General features: G+C 39.4%; 1 protein-coding gene across 6 annotated transcripts in view; it reads left to right on the top strand.

Moving 5' to 3' along the window:
* LOC133659820 (BMP-binding endothelial regulator protein-like) overlaps nucleotides 1–26,360 on the top strand; it is a 450,456-nt gene that overhangs the window by 137,319 nt on the left and 286,777 nt on the right. For all 6 annotated transcript variants that reach the window (XM_062062599.1, XM_062062597.1, XM_062062598.1 and 3 more), the window contains 4 exons: nucleotides 1,305–1,445; nucleotides 8,859–8,954; nucleotides 9,049–9,221; nucleotides 10,983–11,135. In XM_062062599.1, coding sequence (XP_061918583.1) covers nucleotides 1,305–1,445; nucleotides 8,859–8,954; nucleotides 9,049–9,221; nucleotides 10,983–11,135 — 563 coding nt within the window. The remainder of the gene's footprint in view (nucleotides 1–1,304; nucleotides 1,446–8,858; nucleotides 8,955–9,048; nucleotides 9,222–10,982; nucleotides 11,136–26,360) is intronic.

The raw sequence follows: 26,360 nt of genomic DNA, 5'->3' as shown, positions 1-26,360 counted from the left end.
CTTGGTGGACCACATAAAATAATGTGGCTGAGCCATAAATGACTTGGCAGACCAAATAAAATAATGTGGCGGAGCCATAAATGACTTTGCAGAACACGTAAAATGACCTGGCGGACCACGTAAAATAATGTGGCGGATCCATAAATGACTTTGCAGACCACATAAAAATAATGTGGTGGGCCACAATAATGACCTGGCAGGTGGGATGAAATAATGTGGCGGAACACATAAAATATAATGTGGTGGGCAATTTTTAAACCACATCCGTCACATGAAATAATGTGGCGGATCCATAAATGACTTTGCAGACCACATAAAAATAATGTGGTGGGCCACAATAATGACCTGGCAGGTGGGATGAAATAATGTGGCGGAACACATAAAATATAATGTGGTGGGCAATTTTTAAACCACATCCGTCACATGAAATAATGTGGCGGATCCATAAATGACTTTGCAGACCACATAAAATGATGTGGTGAGCCACATAAAATAACTTGGCAGACCACATAAAATTATGTGGTGGGCCACATAAAATATATTTTATGCGGCGGACACATAAATGTTCTGGCAAACCGCATAAAATAATGTGGTGGGCCACTTTAAAATGTGTGGCGGACTGCATAATACAATGTAGTGGACACATAAAATGACGTGACGAGCCGATTGAAATAATGTGGCGGACACATATTTTATTTTATTTTTTTCTTGTAATTTTTATTTTTTATTTATTTACTTTTTACATTTTTGGGGGGCAGGCAAAAAAAACTGTCTGTTTTCTCAGTACCTGTATTAAGATTTCACTATCAAATGCATAAATATATATATATATATATATATATATATATATATATATATATATATATATATATATATATATATATATATATATATATATATATATATATATATATATATATATATATATATATATATTATTTTTTTTAAATTGTGCGGTGGACCGATTGAAATAATATGGCAGCCCAGATAAAATGACTTAGCAGACCACATAAAGTAATGTGGCGGACCACTTAAGATTATTTAGGACGGCACGTTAAATGAGGTGGCGTGATAGGTGTGTCCCTCCGGCCCTGGAGTCTGACACCTGGGGGGGGGGGGGGGGGGGGGCTGACATGTAACACCACTTGAATGGGCTGCAGAGAAAACAACTTGCCAAATGAAAAAGTGCTGACATGGCTTTTATCCCCACTAGTAACTGTTTGTAGAAAGACTAGGAGCTCCAGTAGTCCAGACCACGACGTGTGTCCCCCAACACCAAGCAACATGTGGATCTTTCTCTGCAGGTGTCCCTCGTGTCCTTCAGTCCAGGTTCACACTTCCTCTTGCACTGGTCTGCACCGCCTCCCCTCCCAGCAAGACCAGTAACTTTAAGATCACCGTGGACACCAACCAGCCCCCGGTGGACCTCAGCACTGCTTTTCCTGGTACACACACACACACACACACACACACACACACACACACACACACACACACGTTCTTGAATTTCTTACCTTCTTGAGACCTCTGAAAAATGCCTCCCTCTTTAGGACCAGCCTTTCTAGATATATAAAGATTTGTATTTGCAACATTAATTATATATACATATTATGCAAATATAAAAATGTAAGCTTTTAGTTCATTAGGGACCGATGTCCCTTTTGGACAGAGGACCCTATTGTATTTCTAGCACTGACAACCCCCAGCAAAAATCAACTGGAAGTTTGCAATTCCCCCTTCAAAACAAAAGTTGAGTAAAAACAGTCACCTTTTTTCAAACATTATCTCCTCTGAGCGCGTTTGTCGTGTCGGCTTCAAATTAGCACAGGAGAGAGATTGAACCCTTCTGAGTAAAAGTTGATGAAAGAGTTTTAATTACTGCTCCGGTTTGGATTTTATGAGCCCTCAAAGTCGGTCCCGTCCATCGCTGCTTGCAGCTTTAATTAGGGACCGATGTCCCTTTGGGACAGAGGACCCTATTTAGGGTCCGCCCTGTACCCTGTACAAAGGACTCCCCCTGGGAGTCCTTTGTACTGGTTACAAAGGTACCTATTGTATTTGTAAGGTTTTATTATTCCGCAGCTTTGCGCACTACTTTGCCCCCCTTAACATGCTTCAAAACTCACCAAATTTTACACACACATACAAAAAGTGGTACAGCACACTTTAGTCAAAAAAACCAAACCCCAAAAATCAAAATTGCGCTCTAGCGCCCCCTAGGAAGAAAACTGCCTCTAACTCCCACTAGGAAGGTCGTAGAGACATGAAACAAAAACCTGTTTGTAGGTCTCACTTAGACCTACCTTTCATAATTTCACATCCTCGGGCAAAAACCAACAGGAAGTTGTCAATTTCCCCTTCAAGACAAAAAATGACTAAAAACACTCATTTTTGATTTTTGAGCTGTTTTTTGACCCCCTTAAAATACTTCAAAACTCACCAAACTTCTCACACACTTAGGGACTGGTGGAAATTGCGATCTAAAAAAAAAACCGAACTCCAAAACTCAAAATTGTGCTCTACATCATTTTTGAAAAAAACCGACAAAAAACTGCTCCTCAGAGGAAAACTCAGACAAAACTGCTTGTAACTTCTAGAAGGAACGTCTTAGAGACATGAAACAAATACCTCTATGTAGGTCTTGCCTGGACCTACATTTCATAGATTGACATCCTTTATCAAAAATCAACAGGAAGTTTGCTATTCCTCCTTCAAAACAAAATTTTTGTTACAACCGGTCACCAAACATCAAACGTTATCTCCTCTGAGCACGTTTGTTGTTTTGGCTTCAAACTACTACAGGAGAGAGATTGAACCCTTCTGATTAAAAGTTGACGGAAGCGTTTTAATAAGTGCTACGGTTTTGATTTCAAGAGCCTTCAAAGAAAAGAACCACTGTGCCGCAGCACCTAGGAAAAAAACACAGACACAACTTCCTCTAACTCCCAGTACGAATATCGTAGAGACATGCAACAAATACCTCTATGTAGGTATGACTTAGAGCTACGTTTCATACACTGACATCCTTCAGCAAAAATCAACAGGAAGTTGGCAATCACCCCTTCAAAACAAAAGTTTCATAAAAACACTCATTTTTGCCTCTTTGCGCTGTAATTTGACCCCCTTAAAATACTTCAAAACTCACCAAACTTTTTACACACATCAGGACTGGCGGAAATTGCGATCTAATTAGGACTAGCACCTGCCAAAATGCGGACCCGACCAACGCTGCTTGCAGCTTTAATTCTTTCTTTATTATTCCGCAGCTTTGCGCACTACTTTGCCCCCCTTAACATGCTTCAAAACTCACCAAATTTTACACACACATACAAAAAGTGGTACAGCACACTTTTGTCAAAAAACCAAATCCCAAAAATCAAAACTGCTCTCTAGCGCCCCCTAGGAAGTAAATTGCCTCCAACTCCCACTAGGAAGGTCGTAGAGACATAAAACAAAAACCTCTATGTAGGTCTCACTTAGACCTACCTTTCATAATTTCACATCCTCGGGCAAAAACCAACAGGAAGTTGGCAATTTCCCCTTCAAGACAGAAAATGACTAAAAACACTCATTTTTGATTTTTGAGCTGTAATTTGACCCCCTTAAAATACTTCAAAACTCACCAAAATTCTCACACACATCGGGACTGGTGGAAATTGCGATCTAAAAAGAAAACCGAACCCCAAAACTCAAAATTGTGCTCTACATAATTTTTGAAAAAAACAGAGAAAAAACTGCTCCTCAGAGGAAAACTCAGACAAAAGTGCTTGTCTCGCCTAGACCTACATTTCATAGATTGACATCCTTCAGCAAAAATCAACAGGAAGTTTGCTATTCCTCCTTCAAAACAAAAGTTTTGTTACAACCGGTCACCAAACATCAAACGTTATCTCCTCTGAGCGCGTTTGTCGTTTCGGCTTCAAACTGCTACAAAAGAGAGATTGAACCCTTCTGATTAATAGTTGACGAAAGAGTTGTGATTAGTGATACCGTTTTGATTTTACGAGCCTTCAAAGACCCGCAGCACTAAAGTTGCTTCGCTGCTGTGATTTTACGCGCCGTTGAAGAAAACAACCACTGTGCCGCAGCACCTAGGAAAAAGACACAGACACAACTTCCTCTAACTCCCAGTACGAATATCGTAGAGACACGAAACAAAAACCTCTATGTAGGTCTCACTCAGGACTACCACTGGACAAAAGTATTGGGACACCTAGGACTAGCACCTGCCAAAAGGCGGACCCGTCCAACGCTGCTTGCAGCTTTAATGTATTTCTTGCGTTTTATTATTATACCGCCGCCTCTTTGAGCTGTAATTTGACCCCCTTAACATGCTTCAAAACTCACCAAATTGGGGACACACATCAGGACTGGCGAAAATTGCGACCTAATCAAAAAACCAAACCCCAAAACTCAAAATTGCGCTCTAGCGCCCCCTAGGAAGAAAACACAGACAAAACTGCCACTAACTCCCAGTAGGAATGTCGTAGAGACATGAAACAAAAACCTCTATGTAGGTTTCACTTAGACCTATATTTCATACACTGACAACCCCCAGCAAAAATCAACAGGAAGTTTGCAATTCCCCCTTCAAAACAAAAGTTGAGTAAAAACAGTCACCTTTTTTTAAACATTATCTCCTCTGATCGGGTTTGTCGTGTCGGCTTCAAATTAGCACAGGAGAGGGATTGAACCCTTCTGATTAAATGTTGATGAAAGAGTTTTAATTACTGCTCCGGTTTGGATTTTATGAGCCCTCAAAGTCGGTCCTGTCCATCGCTGCTTGCAGCTTTAATTTTTATAGATTTTTTTAAAATTTTTGTTTGTAAATCAGTCCAATATGCTAATATTTTAACGTTTTCTTCTCACCTTTCACCGTTCTACTCTTCTTTTCTTTTTTTTTTACCCCACTTTTACTGTGGTTTTTTTAAGTATAGAAGTAACTCGGTATACGCTAGTACTGTGGTACCTCGAAAAACTCCTATTGCGAAACGGCGTCGCCCACTGACGTGGAAAAAAATCAATTGAAAGCGTCACACTTTTAACATGTATCATGCCTTTTCAGAAGAAAAAACACACTTTTAAACTAGATGAGGCAATTCCTGAAGGAATTGCGTGGGAATGCTCCAATGCTGAAGTTGAACTGAAATCCTAGAATTTTTTTAGAATTGTTGAAGTAGAGCACACAATTCCCAAACAGGCTGAATATTTTGCATATGGAACAGATTGATCCGGAAAATACGGTGTATTGTTAAACTTGGACAGATCAATGAAGAATCCATACGAGTAGAACCGCTGTAGACGGCTCAAAGACTGAATGGCGCTTTTACTTCCGGTTAAAGGCGCTAAATGGGAGGACACTGCAGCACCTGCAGTGAGCGAACTCATCCAAAGATGGCGCCACAGCACAAACAATAACACACCTCTTTAGTGTATTTGCTTGTTTTTTTTTTTTAACTAGCTGCATTACAGCGCTGAAAAATCAATAAAATAGCCGCAGGGTTCAGAGCGTAGGAAAAAAAATTGCGGTTTATAGTGTGGAATTTACGCAAACTTTTTTTCTTATCAAATTGATACCCCTCACAACTTTTTTTTGAGCCGTGGGCCACAGTTCGGACACCGGGCACTGCCACCTAGAACTGCTACCCCTCGGGCAGATGCTATAGGGTGCTAAAAGCGGGCACTAATAGACTAAAAAAACAGTTTTTTACCCAAGAGCCATAGTAGCATTAAACAGGCCCTGAGTGAGCACAATGTGTCTGTCATGTCCTCATGTTTCATGTCTTTTTATTTTTCGGACTATACTGTGCAATAATGTTGTATGTGTATATATATATATATATATATATATATATATATATATATATATATATATATATATATATATATATATATATATATATATATATATATATATAAAAATATGCATATGTAAGGATATATGCATGTGTGTGGATATATATAGATACATATCTTCTTTCTTATATTTTTTACTATGTATATTACTAAATTATTATGTATGCACTAGAGATGTCCGATAATGGCTTTTTTGCCGATATTCCGATATTGTCCAACTTTTAATTACCGATTCCGATATCAACCGATACGATATATACATTCTTGAAATTAACACATTATTTTGCCTAATTTTGTTGTGATGCCCCGCTGGATGCATTAAACAATGTAACAAGGTTTTCCAAAATAAATCAACTCAAGTTATGGAAAAAAACGCCAACATGGCACTGCCATATTTATTATTGAAGTCACAAAGTGCATTATTTTTTTTAACATGCCTCAAAACAGCAGCTTGGAATTTGGGACATGCTCTCCCTGAGGTGGGCGTGGTTGAGGGGGCGGGATTGAGGTGGGGAGGAGGGTGTATATTGTAGCGTCCCAGAAGAGTTAGTGCTGCAAAGGGGTTCTGGGTATTTGTTCTGTTGTGTTTATGTTGTGTTACGGTGCGAAATGTGTTTGTCATTCTTGTTTGGTGTGGGTTCACAGTGTGGCGCATATTTGTAACAGTCTTAAAGTTGTTTATACGGTCACCCTCAGTGTGACCTGTATGGCTGTTGACCAAGTATGCTTTGCATTCACTTGAGTGTGCGAAAAGGCGTAGATATTATGTGATTGTGCCGGCACGCAAAGGCAGTGCCTTTAAGGCAGTGGTCCCCAACCACCTGGCCGCGGCCCGGTACCGGTCCGTAGATCGATTGGTATTGGGCCGCACAATAAATAATAATAATAATATTTATTTTTTATTTTATTTTTTAAAATTAAATCAACATAAAAACCCAGAAGGGAATAAGCGGTAGAAAATGGATGGATGGATGGATAAAAAAACACAAGATACACTTACAATAAGTGCACCAACCCAAAAAACCTCCCTCCCCCATTTACACTCATTCACACTCATTCCCCTTACATTTTACATTTTGAAAGCGATACCGATAATTTCCGATATCACATTTTAAAGCATTTATCGGACGATAATATCGGCAGTCCGATATTATCGGACATCTCTAATCAAAACTGTCGCCGCCATTATGATGTGCAGTGTTGTTTTAAAAATGACCGTAAGTCTTAAACTATAGAAAGTATTTCAATGGTCGAAATCTGCGCTTTATGGTGTTGTAGGAGTTATTACGGTAATCTACGTCACAGCAGCTCAGACCAGGAACAAAACAGAGGGGGCGGGGTTTGTTTTCAGAGCAGCCAGCCCGTAACGCCTGTGTCAGAAACAGATGCGGAAGCAGATTTTTACCTGGCAATATAGCATATCACACTTTGCGATGTTCATATGTTGTTAATATTCAGTGTTTTATTGTTCATAGTTAATATTGTAAATCCCACTTTATTTTCATGTACATTTTGGGTGTCCCATTCAGTAAAAAACTGTAAAATTCCATTCCGTTTTTTTGAGGTGGTCTGTCATAACGTTTTTAGAATTCTATCGGACATTGTGACTTTTGGTATTAGTTTTCCTGAAAAAAAAAGAAGACCCAAACACACATACTGTACAGCAGGTTTTTACAGCTAAATGTGTATATATAATTTATACACACATACACCTTGGGGGTAGGGGGTAGCGGGGGGTGTATATTGTAGCGTCCCGGAAGAGTTAGTGCTGCAAGGGGTTCTGGGTATTTGTTCTGTTGTGTTTATGTCGTGTTACGGTGCGGATGTTCTCCCGAAATGTGTTTGTCATTCTTGTTTGGTGTGGGTTCACAGTGTGGCGCATATTTGTAACAGTGTTAAAGTTGTTTATACGTCCGCCCTCAGTGTGACCTGTATGGCTGTTGACCAAGTGTCAGAAACAGATGCGGAAGCAGATTTTTACCTGGCAATATATCATATTACACTTTGCGATGTTCATATGTTGTTAATATTCAGTGTTTTATTGTTCATAGTTAGTAAATCCCACTTTATTTTCATGTACATTTTGGGTGTCCCATTCAGTAAAAAACTGTAATATTCCATTCTGTTTTTTCGAGGTGGTCTGTCATAACGTTTTTAGAATTCTATCAGACATTGTGACTTTTGGTATTAGTTTTCCTGAAAAAAAAAAAAAAAGGACCCAAACACACATACTGTACAGCAGGTTTTTACAGCTAAATGTGTATATATCATTTATACACACATACACCTTGGGGGTAGGGAGTAGCGGGGGGTGTATATTGTAGCGTTCCGGAAGAGTTAGTGCTGCAAGGGGCTCTGGGTATTTGTTCTGTTGTGTTACGGTGCGGATGTTCACCCGAAATGTGTTTGTCATTCTTGTTTGGTGTAGGTTCACAGTGTGGCGCATATTTGTAACAGTGTTAAAGTTGTTTATACACAATAGTCAGTGTGACCTGTATGGCTGTTGACCAAGTATGCCTTGCATTCACTTGTGTGTGTGAAAAGCCGTAGATATTATGTGATTGTGCCGGCACGCAAAGGCAGTGCCTTTAAGGTTTATTGGCGCTCTGTACTTCTCCCTACGTCCGTGTACACAGCTGCATTTTAAAAAGTTATACATTTTACTTTTTGAAACCGATACCGATAATTTCCGATATCACATTTTAAAGCATTTATCGGCCGATACTATCGGCAGTCCGATATTATCGGACATCTCTAGTACGCACCTTAGGGGATCTGCTCCAATTTGGTTGTTCTTTGAACCTGTTCACTGTAATAATGACAATAAAACTCTATATTCTATTCTGATGTATGAGTATTGTTTTTAGACATACTCTTTATCCTATCCCAGTAATCTGATGATCAACTCTAATCAGCTGCTCTGACGACTAAACACTAGTTGGCGGCGTGCACGGCGATAGGCCGTCCTATCAGTGGCATCACTCTCTTTTGTGCGTCTGCAGAATTTGCGGAGAAGTGGGAAGATAAAGACGGAAACAGTTTGGCCTTCCACTTCCTGACGGGCGGCAACGTGACCTTGTTGGCCTCCAAGACCTCCCGTGAGTCTCCTTTCCAATGTTTTTTTTTGTAATGGAAGGCATTCGTCATTAGGCGCGTGTAAAGGCGTGTGTCGCGTGTCTGTTTGTGTGTCAGAGCGTTACCGCATTCAGAGCGACATCTTTGAGGACATGTGGTTGGTGGTGAAGGAGCTGCTCCACAGAGTCGACCTTCATTTCTCCAAACTAGGAGTTAACGACTTCAAGAAGAGTTTCGGCGGACCGCTTCCCCTGCAGGACTACTTCCTGTCTGTGGACAACCACTTCCAGGTACACATGTCTGACTTCCTCTCATATGTCATGGACCAGGGGCGGCCAAACTTTTTTCCGCTGAAGGGCCGCACACAGGAAAATCAAAGCAGGCGGGGGCCGTTTTGATACTTTTCATTTCCAAAACCAATACAATATATAGGTTTTTGTTACCTTTAGGGCTCCCCTCAAGTTTGGTCCCGGGGACACAGAAGGGTGTCTGTCAGTCATAGAATTTTTTTCAAAATAAGTCATATAATTGTATTTTTTGTTTTATTCAATGCATCAATCTACCTATCAATAAAAAGTCTTTTTTTTGTGTTTATAATGCCCTTTTTTTTGTCAAAAACCTGTTTCTATGGCAAAAACAAAAAGTATGCACTATCCATCCATCCATTTTCTACCGCTTGTCCCTTTTGGGGTGGCGGGGGGTGCTGGAGCCTATCTCAGCTGCATTCGGGCGGAAGGCGGCGTACACCCCGGACAAGTCGCCACCTCATCGCAGGGCCAAAAGTATGCTCTATTTCCCCCCAAAATTATTTTCAAAGTAGAATATTTGATATGAAGTAATTGGAGCCTTAAACAGGTCAATAATTCATAACAACATTGGTTTTGAGTCATTATTACTTTTTGAGCAATGGCAGTTTGAAAAAAAACAAACTCCCACTTGAATTCTTGGGCATTTTTGAGCATTTTTTTTTTACTTGTGTGTGTGTGTGTGTGTATATATATATATATATTAAGGGTGTAGCGGTACACAAAAATTTCAGTTCGGTACGTACCTCGGTTTAGAGGTCACGGTTCGGTTTATTTTCGGTACAGTAAGAAAACAACAAAATATACATTTTTTGGTTATTTATTTACCAAATTTGTAAACAATGGCATAACATACACTACCGTTCAAAAGTTTGGGGTCACCCAAACAATTTTGTGGAATAGCCTTCATTTCTAAGAACAAGAATAGACTGTCGAGTTTCAGATGAAAGTTCTCTTTTTCTGGCCATTTTGAGCGTTTAATTGACCCCACAAATGTGATGCTCCAGAAACTCAATCTGCTCAAAGGAAGGTCAGTTCTGTAGCTTCTGTAACGAGCTAAACTGTTTTCAGATGTGTGAACATGATTGCACAAGGGTTTTCTAATCATCAATTAGCCTTCTGAGCCAATGAGCAAACACATTGTACCATTAGAACACTGGAGTGATAGTTGCTGGAAATGGGCCTCTATACACCTATGTAGATATTGCACCAAAAAACAGACATTTGCAGCTAGAATAGTCATTTACCACATTAGCAATGTATAGAGTGTATTTCTTTAAAGTTAAGACTAGTTTAAAGTTATCTTCATTGAAAAGTACAGTGCTTTTCCTTCAAAAATAAGGACATTTCAATGTGACCCCAAACTTTTGAACGGTAGTGTATATACTGTATATACATATATATATATACAGTATATATATATATATATATATATATATATATATATATATATATATATATATATATATATATATATATATATATATATATATATATATATATATATACAGTATATATATATATATATATATATATATATATATATGTATATACCTGTGTGTGTATATATATATATATATATATATATATATACAAAGTATATATATGTGTATACATATATACACACACACAAATGGCCCCCCGGCGCACTTAGGACACCCCTGTTATAGATGTGTTTACTATATATATATATATATATATATATATATGTGAGTGTCTTATGTTATATATGTGTGTGTGTGTTAGCTACGCGTCAGTGCTCAGAAGTACCAGGACCTCCTGGCTGAGCGGGCCGTCCAGTTCAGAGCCATCCAGCGCCGCCTCCTGACTCGATTTAAAGACAAAACCCCGGCACCCCTTCAGAACCTGGACACACTGCTGGATGCCACTTATAGCCAGGTTAGCACGACACACACCCAGCTGTATTTGTGTTTTAGTTGACGTCGCCGCGGCAACGCTGATTGCCGAAGCTGTAGTTGTACTGTATGTCAGGATTAGAGGTGCGGCCATCAAACAATCCTTGGTGTGCTGCTCCAGCAGCACCTCAATATGTCAATGTAGCATAAGCTAGTTGTGTTATTATGAAGGCAACATAACACAATCCAATTCAATCCAATCCACTTTATTTATATAGCACATTTAAACAACAAAAATGTTTCCAAAGTGCTGCACAACACATGATGTAAGTGTCTATATTAGCTATATTCCAGTCTGTGGAATGCTCTCCCTGACCACCTGAGGACACCACAGACTGTGGATGCTTTTAAAAAAGGCTTAAAAACCCTTCTTTTTAAAAAAGCCTTTTTTTTTTACATATATGCATATTAGTTTTAGCTATTAGGCTGTTCTAGTTTTTATTTGTATTTATTTTTGTTATATTTTTATTTTATTTTTTTAATACACTGTAGCACTTTGAGGTTGTTTGCTCAATGTAAAGTGTTTTTTACAAATAAAATCTATTATTAAACATACCTAAAAACGAGGCATAATGATGCAATATGTACATACAGCTAGCCTAAATAGCATGTTAGCATCGATTAGCTTCCTGTCATGCATTGACAAAATATGCCTGATAAGCACTCCAGCAAATCAATAAAATCAACAAAGCTCTCCTTTGGGCATTCACGCACAGCATAAAACGTTTGGTGGACAAAATGAGACAAAGAAGTAGTGGCATAAAACAGGTCTTTCTGTGGCAGCTTCGGAGAAAGTCGTACATGTAAACAAACTACGGTGAGTTCAAGGATCGCTGAAATTAGTAGGTGCTTGCCAAATACAATCATCAGTGAAGCACGTTTAATATATACGGTGGGATTTCTAACAATTAGGAAGTTTTGTGTTTGTTGTCCTACAGAAAATATATTAAAACATTCCCATTTTCACACATCTCTGAAAGAGTTCACGAAGCCACGAGGGCGGCACTAAAGAGCCGCGGGTTGCCGACCCCCGGACTAAATCAATGCAATCGAACATTTGAAGTGTAGAATGTAAACTGCAACCTTTTATGCCCATCCTGCTTTCTGTTACCAGGGTGTCAGCCCCTAAAAGGTGTGCTTGTCCTGTTCCCTTCCAGGAACTTATAACACACACACACACACAGACAGTGTTGACATGTTGGTGTAGATTTACTGTGTAAGAGTCGTAGTTTGATGATTTATGGACATCCTGTTTCAGGGTGATTAGCTGTGAGCTCACACACACACACACACACACACACACACACACACACACACACACACACACACACATTCTTGTATTTGTTACCTTCTCCGAAAAATGCCTCCCTCTTTGGGACCACCTTTTCTAGATATATAAAGATTTGTATTTACAATATTATATGCATACTATGCAAATATAAAAAAGCTTGTTGTGAAAAATTAGTTGGAATATCACAGGAAAAAGGTCACAATTTCACAAGAAAAACTTTGAATTTTGGCAGTATTATAATAAAAGTCGTCATTTTACCCAACGCAAGTCAAAATGTGACAAGAAAAACTGAACATGTGTGCAATATTATGACAAACGTTGGAATTTACTCAAAAACAGTTGCAATTTTACAAGAAAAGCTTAAAATTTGGGCTATTTTATGAAAAGAGTCGTAATTTTACTCGACAAATTGGTGACATCTACAACTGCCACAACACATCCATTTATCATCATTCAAATATTACAAATATGATATAAACAAAACAATTATCAAAATGACATAATAGCCGAAATCAAGGTAATATGAGTACAAACTTAACCAAAGTGAATGTGGTAGATTTAAGCATAAAATAAAATAGAACAGACAACAAATGTAAAAAGACACATTTTTGCAATGGAGTTCAGGGTGCGCATCAGACAAAAGTCACAATTTATAAGAACACTTTAAAATGTTGGCAATATTATAATAATAATCAGAATTTTACTTGGCAAAATTATGACAAAAGTTATTATTTTACTCAAAAAAGTTCACTATTTTACAAGAACCAAAAAATTGGCAATATTGTGATACAATATTGTGATAAAAGTCAAATTTTTATATGACAAATGTCACCATTTTGCATTAAAAAGTAATAATTTTACGAGAAAATATTGCAAAAATTGCAGAAACAGAAATAATGTGGTTAGAGTGTCCGCCCTGAGATGGGTAGGTTGTGAGTTCAAACCCCAGCCGAGTCATACCAAAGACTATAAAAATGGGACCCATTACCTCCCTGCTTGGCACTCAGCATCAAGGGTTGGAATTGGGTGGTTAAATCACCAAAAAAAAAATTCCCGGGCGCGGCTACCGCTGCTGCCCACTGCTCCACTCACCTCCCAGGGGGTGGAACAAGGGGATGGGTCAAATGCAGAGGACACATTTCACCACACCTAGTATGTGTGTGACAATCATTGGTACTATAACTTTAATATGAGAAATTGTTCCCAATTTTATAAGAAAAAAGTCTACATTTTTTATTTTTTGTTTGTAAATGTTTTTTAATCTTCATTATTTACTTCAAGTTATTGTTTTGTTTTTAATTTTTTTAATACATTTTGGCCAAAGGGGGCGCATTTTAATTTCTTACACACACTTGTTATTTAATATGTTGGCCAGAGGGGGAGCACTTCAAATTTTTTACACACACTTGTTAATTCATATGTTGGCCAGAGGGGGAGCACTTCAAATTTTTTACACACACTTGTTATTTCATATGTTGACCAGAGGGGGAGCACTTTTAAAAGCGACACACAGTCAATGTGAAAAAACCCTCCTTTTTGGGACCACCCGCATGTTGATAGATGTCACCACCAGGGGTGCTAATGAGACATTCTCTATTAGAAGCAATGTTATTGGGACCATGATTTATGTCATCACTTGTTCACACCTCCTCATATGGAAGCTACTTTTCCTTCTTGATGTCTCAAGAAGGGTACAAATACAAGAACACACACACACGCGCGCACACACACACACACACATTTGCACACACACACACATTCTTGTATTTCTTACCTTCTTGAACGTGAGAAAAAAGCCTCCCTCTTTAGGACCAGCCTTTCTAGATATATAAAGATGTGTATTTACAACATTAATAATATATACATACTATGCACATATAAAAATGCTTGTTGTGAAAAATTTGTTGGAATTTCACAGGAAAAAGGTCACAATTTCAAAAGATTCTTAGAATTTTGGCAGTATTATAATAAAAGTCGTCATTTTACTCAACGCAAGTCAAAATGTGACAAGAAAAACTGAACATTTGTGCAATATTATGATAAAAGTTGGAATTTTAAAAGAAAAGCTTTAAATTTTGTAAATTTTATGAAAAGAGTCTAAATTTTATTCGACAAAAGTCACAATTTTATAAGATAACTTTAAAATGTTGGCAATATTATAATAATAATCTGAATTTTACTTGGCAAAATGATGACAAAAGTCATAGTTTTACTCAAAAAAAAGTCACTATTTTACAAGAACAACAAAAAAATGGGCAATATTGTGATAAGTCAGAATTTTATATAACAAATGTCACCATTTTGCGTTAAAAAGTAATAATTTTACATACAAAAGTAATACTTTTACGAGAAAATGTTGCAATATTACAGAAACAGAAAGAATATAAGAAATTGTTCCCAATTTTATAAGAAAAAAGTCGACACATTGTGAGAAAAGACTGCTTTTAGTTCATTTATTTTTTGTAATTGGTTTTTAATCTTTGTTATTTACTTCAATTTATTACAGTATGTCTCTATATACATATTTAAGTTATTTTTTAAATTAATTTTGGCCAAAGGGGGCGCATTTCAATTTGTTACGCACACTTGTTATTTCATATGTTGACCAGAGGGGGAGCACTTTTAAAAGCGACACACAGCCAATGTGAAAAATCCCTCCTTTTTGGGACCACCCTCATGTTGATAGATGTCACCACCAGGGGTGCTAATGAGACATTCTCTATTAGTATTGGGACCATGATTTATGTCATCACTTGTTCACACCTCCTCATATGGAAGCTACTTTTCCTTCTTGATGTCTCAAGAAGGGTAGAAATACAAAAACACACACACACACACACACACACACACACACACACACACAGGCAGGCGTGAAATCTCATAACTGTGAACAGATACAAGTTGTAATTGTCCATATGGCGACATTCTTTCTCCGTGTGCATGACAGAGCGTGTGGTACAGTAAGCATGTGGTGTAAACTAACATGGCGACGGCTCTGATTGATGACACTCACAGACCCAGTACGTCCATGTGTGACATTCTTAAGCCTTGTTCACAATCCACATCGGTCGGCAACCCAAAATGTTGAAAGAGCCATATTGGACCAAAAATACAAAAAAACTAATCTGTCTGGAGCCGCAAAAAATGAAAAGCCGTATGTAAGTGTTATAATGAAGGCAACACATGACATAAATGTCTATATTAGCTATAGTAGCCTACTATCAAAATGATTATGTGTCGCAGGCTGAAGCAAATCTTCGTTGACAGAAATGTTGAAATGTAATTGTGGAGTTCTTGCTCCTCCGGGTTCTTCGGACCATCAACCACGGACATGACAGCTACGTTCAGGGTTTTGAACAATGTTTTGTTTTTCAATAAATTGTCCTTGGTGTGCTTTCCAGCCATGTTCAAGTCTTTCTCGCTCTCGCTCACGCTCGTGCTCGTTCTCCACCATCAACAACTCCCCCTCTCCTTCCCGACTGCTGCCTTTAACGGAGCGACAGGTGATCAGACAAACACTCTCAGCTGGGTCATCTACGCACCTGTCGCTGATTCGCTGCAGGTCCGCAGGCCATGCCCCCCCACAGTAATATTGATTCTACACATTTTTACAACATTAGAAAGCATTAGTAAATCAGAGACTACTCGGAAGGTGAGATAACTCCTGGAAATGACTGGCTTTTAATGGCCAAATGTATAGATGTGTGTGTCCAAGTTAAAGGGAACGACAGGCTGTCTTCTTTTAATACATTTATTACAATCTTTGGCAGGCTAGGTAATGTTTGCTGTGGACTGGAACAACATGGCACACAAACAACTATCTGAAATGTGTTGTAAAGTAAAGTAAAGGACATTAAATGAGCTCAAATATACCTACAAACGAGGCATAATGACGCAATATGTACAGACAGCTAGCCTAAATAGCATGTTAGCATTGATTAGCTTGCCAGTCTTGCACTGACCAAATATGCCTGATTAGCGCTCCGACAAGTCAATAACATCAACAAAGCGCACCTTTGTGCATTCACGCACAGTATAAAACGTTTGGTGGACAAAATGAGACAAAGGAGTGGAAGATTTTACATGTAAACAAACTGTTTAACCCATACTTGCCAAGCTTGAGACCTCCGATTCCGGGAGGTGGGGGGTGTGGCGGGGGGCGTGGTTAAGAGGGGAGGAGTATATTTACAGCTAGAATTCACCAACTCAAGTATTTCATATATATTTCATATATATATATATATATATATATATATATATATATATATATATATATATATATATATATATATATATATATATATATGTATGAAAAAATAGTTGCCGATTAATTTAGTCATCGATTCGTTGGATCTATGTTATGCACATGCGCAGAGGCTTTAAAAAAATAAAAAATAAAATAAAAAGTTTATTTTTTATTTTTTAAATCTTTATTTATAAACTGCAACATTTACAAACAGCTGAGAAACAATAATCAAAATAAGTATGGTGCCATTATGCTGTTTTTTTAAAATAAAATACTGGAAAGGATAGAAATGTAGTTTGTCTCTTTTATCCGATTATTAATCGATTAATCAAAGTAATAATCTACAGATTAATCGATTATCAAATTAATGGTTAGTTGCAGCCCTAATATATAGATATATATATTTATTTTATTATACATATAAATAAAATAAATACTTGAATTTCAGTGTACCGGAGGCTATCCAGTAGATGGCAGTATTGTCCTGTTTAAGAGTGTCACAACATTGCTGTTTACGGCAGACGAACTGCTTTACGGTAGACGAAAACGTGACTGCTGTTGTTGTGTGTTGTTACCGCGCTGGGAGGACGTTAATGAAACTGCCTAACAATAAACCCACATAAGAAACCAAGAACTCGCCCTCGATCATTCCACAGTTATAACGTGATTGGGCAGGCACACTGTTTATATCGTGGGAAAGCGGACGTGAAAACAGACTGTCGCCGCTGTCCCCAACCAGGTCCGCATTGAGCTGGAGGGGGCGTGGCCTCCAGCTCCGGCTGAATTCCGGGAGTTTATCGGGAGAAAATTTCTTCCGGGAGGTTATCGGGAGAGGCGCTGAATTCCGGGAGTCTCCCTGGAAAACCGGGAGGGTTGGCAAGTATGGTTTAACGTCACAGTCCACACTATGGTGAGTTCAAGAACCACTGAAATTAGTAGGATAAAATGATGTTCACCAAGTACTCTCATCAGTGGAGCATACACACACACACACACACACACACACATTAAAAAGTGGGCTTTCTAGCAATCGGGAAGGTTTGTGTCATGTTTGTCCTCAAACAAAAAACATACTAAAACCAAAAAAAATATTTTTAAAACTTTTTCCATTTTCTATCCATTTTTAAAAATGCTCCAGAGAGCCACTAAACAGCCGCGGGCGGCTGACCCCGGATCTAACTATTCAAAAAGCAATAAGCGCCATAATTATTTGCCAAAATAGACGATTGCAAAATAAATACCATAAATAAGCCGCTACTTTTTTCCTACGCTTTGAACCCTGCTGCTAATTTATGGATTTTTCTTCGCTGGCGTCCAAAATGCAAATAGTTTTCACAAAAAAAAACAAGCAAAGACACTGAAATGGTGTGTAACTGTTTGTGCTACGGCGCCATCTTTTGGGCGAGCTCGCTCACTGCAGCTTCTGCTGTGCCCTTCTGTTTAGACTGGCTTTCAACTAGAAGTAGAAGTGCCAATTTTGTCTTCTACGAATTCTTCATTCGTCACTCCCAGCAACGTTTGTAAGTTTTGCAATACAACTAAAACAATTCATACTTACCAAACCGTCTCATTTTGTGATGTCTGTGGGAGTGTTTTCATGCATATTTGTACGTGCTATCGTAATGTAAACAAGTGAGCGCTGTTAGCATTAGCTGATGCGCTAACACGTTTACGAGTGTCTGTGTTAGTATTATGAACTTACAATGGCATTTTTTTTGTATTGTTTCAGTTTCACAAATTTCCTCGGTAAATTCACCAAGACGTCACCGTGGAGTTATAGAGTCTGTTTAGCTCAGAGTTGGGCAAATATTTGGACTCTGGGGCCACATTAAGACAAACAATGTTTCTGGGGGGCCAAGGTGTATGTGTGTATAAATGATATATACACATTTAGCTGTAAAAACTTGCAGTACAGTATGTGTGTTTGGGTCCTTTTTTTTCCCAGGAACACTAATACCAAAAGTCACTATGTCCGATAGAAATCTAAAAACGTTATGACTGACCACCTCAAAAAAACGGAATGTAATTTGACAGTTTTTTACTGAATGGGACACCCAAAATGTACAAACCCCGTTTCCATATGAGTTGGGAAATTGTGTTAGATGTAAATATAAACGGAATACAATGATTTACAAAGACGACATATTTGATGTTCAAACTCATAAACTTGATTTTTTTTTTGCAAATAATAATTAACTTAGAATTTCATGGCTGCAACACGTGCCAAATTAGTTGGGAAAGGGCATGTTCACCACTGTGTTACATGGCCTTTCCTTTTAACAACACTCAGTAAAGGTTTGGGAACTGAGGAGACACATTTTTGAAGCTTCTCAGGTGGAATTATTTCCCATTCTTGCTTGTTGTACAGCTTAAGTTGTTCAACAGTCCGGGGGTCTCCGTTGTTGTATTTTAGGCTTTATAATGCGCCACACATTTTCAATGGCTTGCTGAAATAAGCAGGGGCGTCCATGGTAACGTTGCTTGGATGGCAACATATGTTGCTCCAAAACCTGTATGTACTTTTCAGCTTTAATGGTGCCTTCACAGATGTGTAAGTTACCCATGTCTTGGGCACTAATACACCCCCATACCATCACACATGCTGGCTTTTACACTTTGCGCCTAGAACAATCCGGATGGTTCTTTTCCTCTTTGGTCCGGAGGACACGACGTCCACAGTTTCCAAAAACAATTTGAAATGTGGACTCGTCAGACCACAGAACACTTTTCCACTTTGTATCAGTCCATCTTAGATGAGTTTAGGCCCAGCGAAGCCGACAACGTTTCTGGGTGTTGTTGATAAACGGTTTTCGCCTTGCATAGGAGAGTTTTAACTTGCACTTACAGATGTAGCGACCAACTGTAGTTACTGACAGTGGGTTTCTGAAGTGTTCCTGAGCCCATGTGGTGATATCCTTTACACACTGATGTCGCTTGTTGATGCAGTACAGCCTGAGGCATCGAAGGTCACGGGCTTAGCTGCTTACGTGCAGTGATTTCTCCAGATTCTCTGAACCCTTTGATGATATTACGGAGCGTAGATGGTGAAATCCCTAAATTCCTTGCAATAGCTGGTTGAGAAAGTTTTTTCTTAAACTGTTCAACAATTTGCTCAGGCATTTGTTGACAAAGTGGTGACCCTCGCCCCATCCTTGTTTGTGAATGACTGAGCATTTCATGGAATCTACTTTTATACCCAAACATGGCACCCACCTGTTCCCAATTTTCCTGTTCACCTGTGGGATGTTCCAAATAAGTGTTTGATGAGCATTCCTCAACTTTATCAGTATTTATTGACACCTTTCCCAACTTCTTTGTCACGTGTTGCTGGCATCAAATTCTTAAGTTAATGATTATTTGCAAAAAAAAAAAGTTTATCAGTTTGAACATGAAATATGTTGTCTTTGTAGCATATTCAACTGAATATGGGTTGAAAATGATTTGCAAATCATTGCATTCCGTTTATATTTACATCTAACACAATTTCCCAACTCATATGGAAACGGGGTTTGTACATGAAAATAAAGTGGGATTTACAATATTAACTATGAACGATAAAACGCTGAATACTAACAACATATGAACATCACAAAGTGTAATATGATATAGTGCCAGGTAAAAATCTGCTTCCGCATCTGTTTCTGACACAGGCGTTACGGGCTGGCTGCTCTGAAAACAAACCCCGCCCCCTCTGCTTTGTTCCTGCTCTGAGCTGCTGTGACGTAGATTACCGTAATAACTCCTACAACACCCAAAAGCGCAGATTTCCACCATTGAAATATTTTCTATAGTTTAAGACTTACGGTCAATACTGCACATCATAATGGCGGCGACAGTTTGGATTAAAGATGTCCGATAATATCGGACTGCCGATATTATCGGCCGATAAATGCTTTAAAATGTGATATCGGAAATTATCGGTATCGGTTTCAAAAAGTAAAATGTATGACTTTTTAAAACGCCGCTGTGTACACGGACGTAGGGAGAAGTACAGAGCGCCAATAAACCTTAAAGGCACTGCCTTTATATATATCTACGGCTTTTCACACACACAAGTGAATGCAAGGCATACTCGGTAAACAGCCATACAGGTCACACTGAGGATGGCCGTATAAACAACTTTAACACTGTTACAAATATGCGCCACACATTGAACCCACCCCAAACAAGAATGACAAACACATTTCGGAAGAACATCCGCACCGTAACACAACATAAACACAACAGAGCAAATACCCAGAACCCCTTGCAGCACTAACTCTTCCGGGACGCTACAATACACACCCCCTCGCCCCCCAACCTCCTCATGCTCTCTCAGGGAGAGCATGTCCCAAATTCCAAGCTGCTGTTTTGAGGCATGTTAAAAAAAATAATGCACTTTGTGACTTCAATAATAAATATGGCAGTGCCATGTTGGCATTTTTTTCCATACCTTGAGTTGATTTATTTTGGGAAAACCTTGTTACATTGTTTAATGCATCACAACAAAATTAGGCATAATGATGTGTTAATTCCACGACTGTATATATCGGTTGATATCGGAATCGGTAATTAATAGTTGGACAATATCGGATATCGGCAAAAAAGCTATTATCAGACATCTCTAGTTTTGATGTTAAATGTCTAAAAAAAATTGATTGATTGAAAATACTAACGGGCCCGAGTGGGTCCGTGACGATGACTTCTGTTTTGTTTGATCAGCCGTTTTACTGCCGTGTCACAGACACCGTTTTGAAACAATTAAAGTATGTAAATAAACATTTACACAATATTTCTGTGTAAATACCTAATCCCACAGCGTATATATCTGCGGCTTATAGTCTGGTGCAGCTCATATACATCAAAAATTTCCCCAGAATTTTGTGGGTGCGGCTTATACACCAACGGGAAAATAACGGTCGTTGACAAATGACCAGAAAACAGGTGACGATGTTACGTTTTAGGAACTCACGTCAATGTTCCACCACTCCTTTTTTCTGAAAGTATACATACAAATGCGATTTGGACATCCTTACCCTGCGGCGTGTACACGTAGACTTCCTGTCACGCCTTCTGTCTCCCGGTCTCGGCCTTCCCGCCATCCGTGCTGCAGCTGGTATGCGGGAAGGTCCTGACACTCTATACTCTGTGAAATGTATCCACGGACACTACAACACTGCTATCCACGCTTAGTCAGCAGACTGATGCACTGCATGCTCCCCATTAATAATTAACGTCAATAAGTCAACCTATTTCAAGACTTTGACAAAAAACATTTTCACCCCTCTTCTCTGGACCCAGGAGGACGTGACGCACGCCGTCACTTGGGGATAAGCGCCAGTTATCCAGAACAATTACTGTATTTTCCGGACTATAAGGCACACATAAAAACCCTTTCTCTTTATTTTTCAAAACTCAACAGTGCGCCTTATAACCCTAATGTACGGAATAATTCTGGTTGTGCTTACCGACCTCAACATTTTTTTATTTGGTCCATGGTGTAATGATAAGTGTGACCAGTAGATGGCAGTCAAACATAAGAGTTTTGTGTGGACTCAATCAATCAATGTTTATTTATGTAGCCCTAAATCACAAGTGTCTCAAAGGGCTGCACAAGCCACGACGACATCCTCGGTTCAGAGCCCACATAGGGGCAAGGAAAAACTCACAACCCAGTGGGACGTAGATGTGAGTGACTATGAGAAACCTTGGAGAGGACCGCAGATGTGGGTGACCCCTCCTCCCCCGGATGCAATGGACGTCGAGTGGGTCTAGTATAATATTGTGAAAGTCCAGTCCATAGTGGATCTAACTTAATAGTGAGAGTCCAGTCCATAGTGGATCTAACATAATAGTGAGAGTCCAGTCCATAGTGGATCTAACATAATATGGTGAGAGTCCAGTCCATAGTGGATCTAACATAATAGTGAGAGTCCAGTCCATAGTGGATCTAACATAATAGTGTGAGAGTCCAGTCCATAGTGGATCTAACATAATATTGTGAGAGTCCAGTCCATAGTGGATCTAACATAATAGTGTGAGAGTCCAGTCCATAGTGGATCTAACATAATATTGTGAGAGTCCAGTCCATAGTGGATCTAACATAATATTGTGAGAGTCCAGTCCATAGTGGATCTAACATAATATTGTGAGAGTCCAGACCATGGTGGATCTAACATAATAGTGAGAGTCCAGTCCATAATGGATCTAACATAATAGTGTGAGAGTCCAGTCCATAGTGGATCTAACATAATAGTGAGAGTCCAGTCCATAGTGGATCTAACATAATGGTGAGAGTCCAGTCCATAGTGGATCCAACATAATAGTGAGAGTCCAGTCCATAGTGGATCTAACATAATATTGTGAGAGTCCAGTCCATAGTGGATCTAACATAATAGTGAGAGTCCAGTCCATAGTGGATCTAACATAATAGTGTGAAAGTCCAGTCCATAGTGGATCTAACATAATAGTGAGAGTCCAGTCCATAATGGATCTAGCATAATATTGTGAGAGTCCAGTCCATAGTGGATCTAACATAATATTGTGAGAGTCCAGTCCATAGTGGATCTAACATAATATTGTGAGAGTCCAGTCCATGGTGGATCTAACATAATAGTGAGAGTCCAGTCCATAGTGGATCTAACATAATATTGTGAGAGTCCAGTCCATAGTGGATCTAACATAATATTGTGAGAGTCCAGTCCATAGTGGATCGAACATAATAGTGAGAGTCCAGTCCATAGTGGATCTAACATAATAGAGTGAGAGTCCAGTCCATAGTGGATCTAGCATAATATTGTGAGAGTCCAGTCCATAGTGTGTCTAACATAATAGTGAGATTCCAGTCCATAGTGGATCTAACATAATAGTATGAGAGTCCAATCCATAGTGGATCTAACATAATAGTATGAGAGTCCAGTCCATAGTGGATCTAACATAATAGTGTGAGAGTCCAGTCCATAGTGGATCTAACATAATGGTGAGATTCCAGTCCATAGTGGATCTAACATAATTGTGAGAGTCCAGTCCATAGTGCATCTAACATAATAGTGAGAGTCCAGTCCATAGTGGATCTAACATAATAGTGTGAGAGTCCAGTCCATAGTGGATCTAACATAATAGTGTGAGAGTCCAGTCCATAGTGGATCTAACATAATAGTGTGAGAGTCCAGTCCATAGTAGATCTAACATAATAGTGAGAGTCCAGTCCATAGTGGATCGAACATAATAGTGAGAGTCCAGTCCATAGTGGATCTAACATAATAGTGTGAGAGTCCAGTCCATATTGGATCTAACATAATAGTGTGAGAGTCCAGTCCATGGTGGATCTAGCATAATATTGTGAGAGTCCAGTCCATAGTGGATCTAACATAATAGTGAGAGTCCAGTCCATAGTGGATCTAACATAATATTGTGAGAGTCCAGTCCATAGTGGATCTAACATAATAGTGTGAGAGTCCAGTCCATAGTGGATCTAGCATAATATTGTGAGAGTCCAGTCCATAGTGTATCTAACATAATAGTGAGATTCCAGTCCATAGTGGATCTAACATAATAGTGTGAGAGTCCAGTCCATAGTGGATCTAACATGATAGTGAGAGTCCAGTCCATAGTGGATCTAACATAATAGTGAGAGTCCAGTCCATAGTGGATCTAACATAATATTGTGAGAGTCCAGTCCATAGTGGATCTAACATAATAGTGTGAGAGTCCAGTCCATAGTGGATCTAACATAATAGTGTGAGAGTCCAGTCCATGGTGGATCTAGCATAATATTGTGAGAGTCCAGTCCATGGTGGATCTAACATAATATTGTGAGAGTCCAGTCCATAGTGGATCTAACATAATATTGTGAGAGTCCAGTCCATAGTGGATCTAACATAATACTGTGAGAGTCCAGTCCATAGTGGATCTAACATAATAGTGAGAGTCCAGTCCATAGTGGGGCCAGCAGGAGACCATCCCAACCGATGCACAGGCGAGCGGTCCACCCCGGGTCCCGACTCTGGACAGCCAGCACTTCATCCATGGCCACCGGACCTGTGCCCGCACAGACTGCACTATGATGGCAATATAACTCAAGTAAACAACACCAGCATTTTATATGTTCCATTGAAAATATAGAACATTACACACGGCGCTCAAAAATCTATCAATGTTTTAGTACACATTTGGTAAGCTTGATGGATTGTACTGTGCTTCAACATAGGAGTGTTATTATGGTGTGTGTATAAGGTAAGACATATTATCTGGTGTTTTGTTTCGCAATATTTTGCAAAAGCAACTTTTCCTACCTTCTGGTACCTGCTGATCTGTATTTGGGATCTGCATAAATCCTGAAAAATTGCGCGCGTCCGCCTTTGTAGTCCGTGCCAACACCGTAGTCGATAAGCTTCTTCTTTTTCTCTATCTTCTTGTTATGTGACATTCATCCTCCACTGTTGCCATTTCTAATATAAAGTAGTGTAAAGTTCTTACCTATATCTGTCCGCGCTAAAAACATACCGGTGTAGTGAGTTTACATTATTCACCCAAGGTACTTTAGTTATTAGAGAGTTCCGGTCGGACGTTTTTTCACGGGACACATTTCCGGGTGTTGTTGTTGTTTCCGGATGAGGAGATGCTGTTCCGTTATTGATTGACGTAAAGTCTGAATGTCATTAAAACCGTTAGCTCCATCTTTTGACACTTCTTCCACTCCCGTCCTTGCACGCTACACCGCTACAACAAAGATGACGGGGAGAAGACGCTGCCGAAAGTGAGCCACGTAAATAAGACCCGCCCACAAAACGGCGTATCCGGAAGCGACTGTCAGAAAGCGACTTGAAGATGATGTGTAAAACATCATCTATGCAACATTTTGACCAAAGAACCACCATTACATGTTATGTAGACCACAAATAAAGAAATAAATATGACTCCTTTAATGCGCCCTTGTGGAGGTCTTGCGGACCACCAAGAACGGACATGACAGGCTTGACGGTTTTGTGATTTAGTTTATTTTGCAATAAACTTATCGCTCTGCTTTTCAGCAATCACCTCTCGTGACTGCCTCGCTCTTCGGGTTGCTTTTCAGCCATCCGCTCTCGTCTCTGTCTCCGTTTCCGTCTCGCTCTCGCTCGTGCTCGGGTTTTCTCTTCACCATCAACAACTCCAACTTCTCCAACCACTTCCTTCCCGGCTGCTGCCCTTTTATAGAGTGACAGGTGATCAGTCAAACGCGTCCAGGTGAGCCATCTACGCACCTGTCGCCGATCTCTGAGCTGGCCCCGGCACACCACGCCTCGCTGCAGGTCCGCAGGCCACGCCTCCTCACAGCCCTATAATCCGGTGCGCCTTATATATGAAAAAAGATCATAAATAGACCATTCATCAGCAGTGCGTCTTATAATCCGGAGCACCATTTGGTCCGGAAAATACGGTATATTGTTAAACTTGGACAGATGAATGAAGAATCCATCCGAGTAGAACCGCTGTGGACGGCTAGAAGACTGAACGGCGCTTTTACTTCTGGTTAAAGGCGCTAAATGGGAGGACACTGCAGCACCTGCGGTGAGCGAACTCATTAAGTTAAAGTTAAAGTAGCAATGATTGTCACACACACACTAGGTGTGGCGAAATTTGTCCTCTGCATTTGACCCATCACCTTGATCACCTCGTGGGAGGTGAGGGGAGCAGTGGGCAGCAGCGGT

Source organism: Entelurus aequoreus, linkage group LG11 (genome assembly GCF_033978785.1).
Source record: "Entelurus aequoreus isolate RoL-2023_Sb linkage group LG11, RoL_Eaeq_v1.1, whole genome shotgun sequence".
Taxonomy (NCBI): Eukaryota; Metazoa; Chordata; class Actinopteri; order Syngnathiformes; family Syngnathidae; genus Entelurus; species Entelurus aequoreus.
This window is presented reverse-complemented; position numbering and strand designations above follow the sequence as displayed.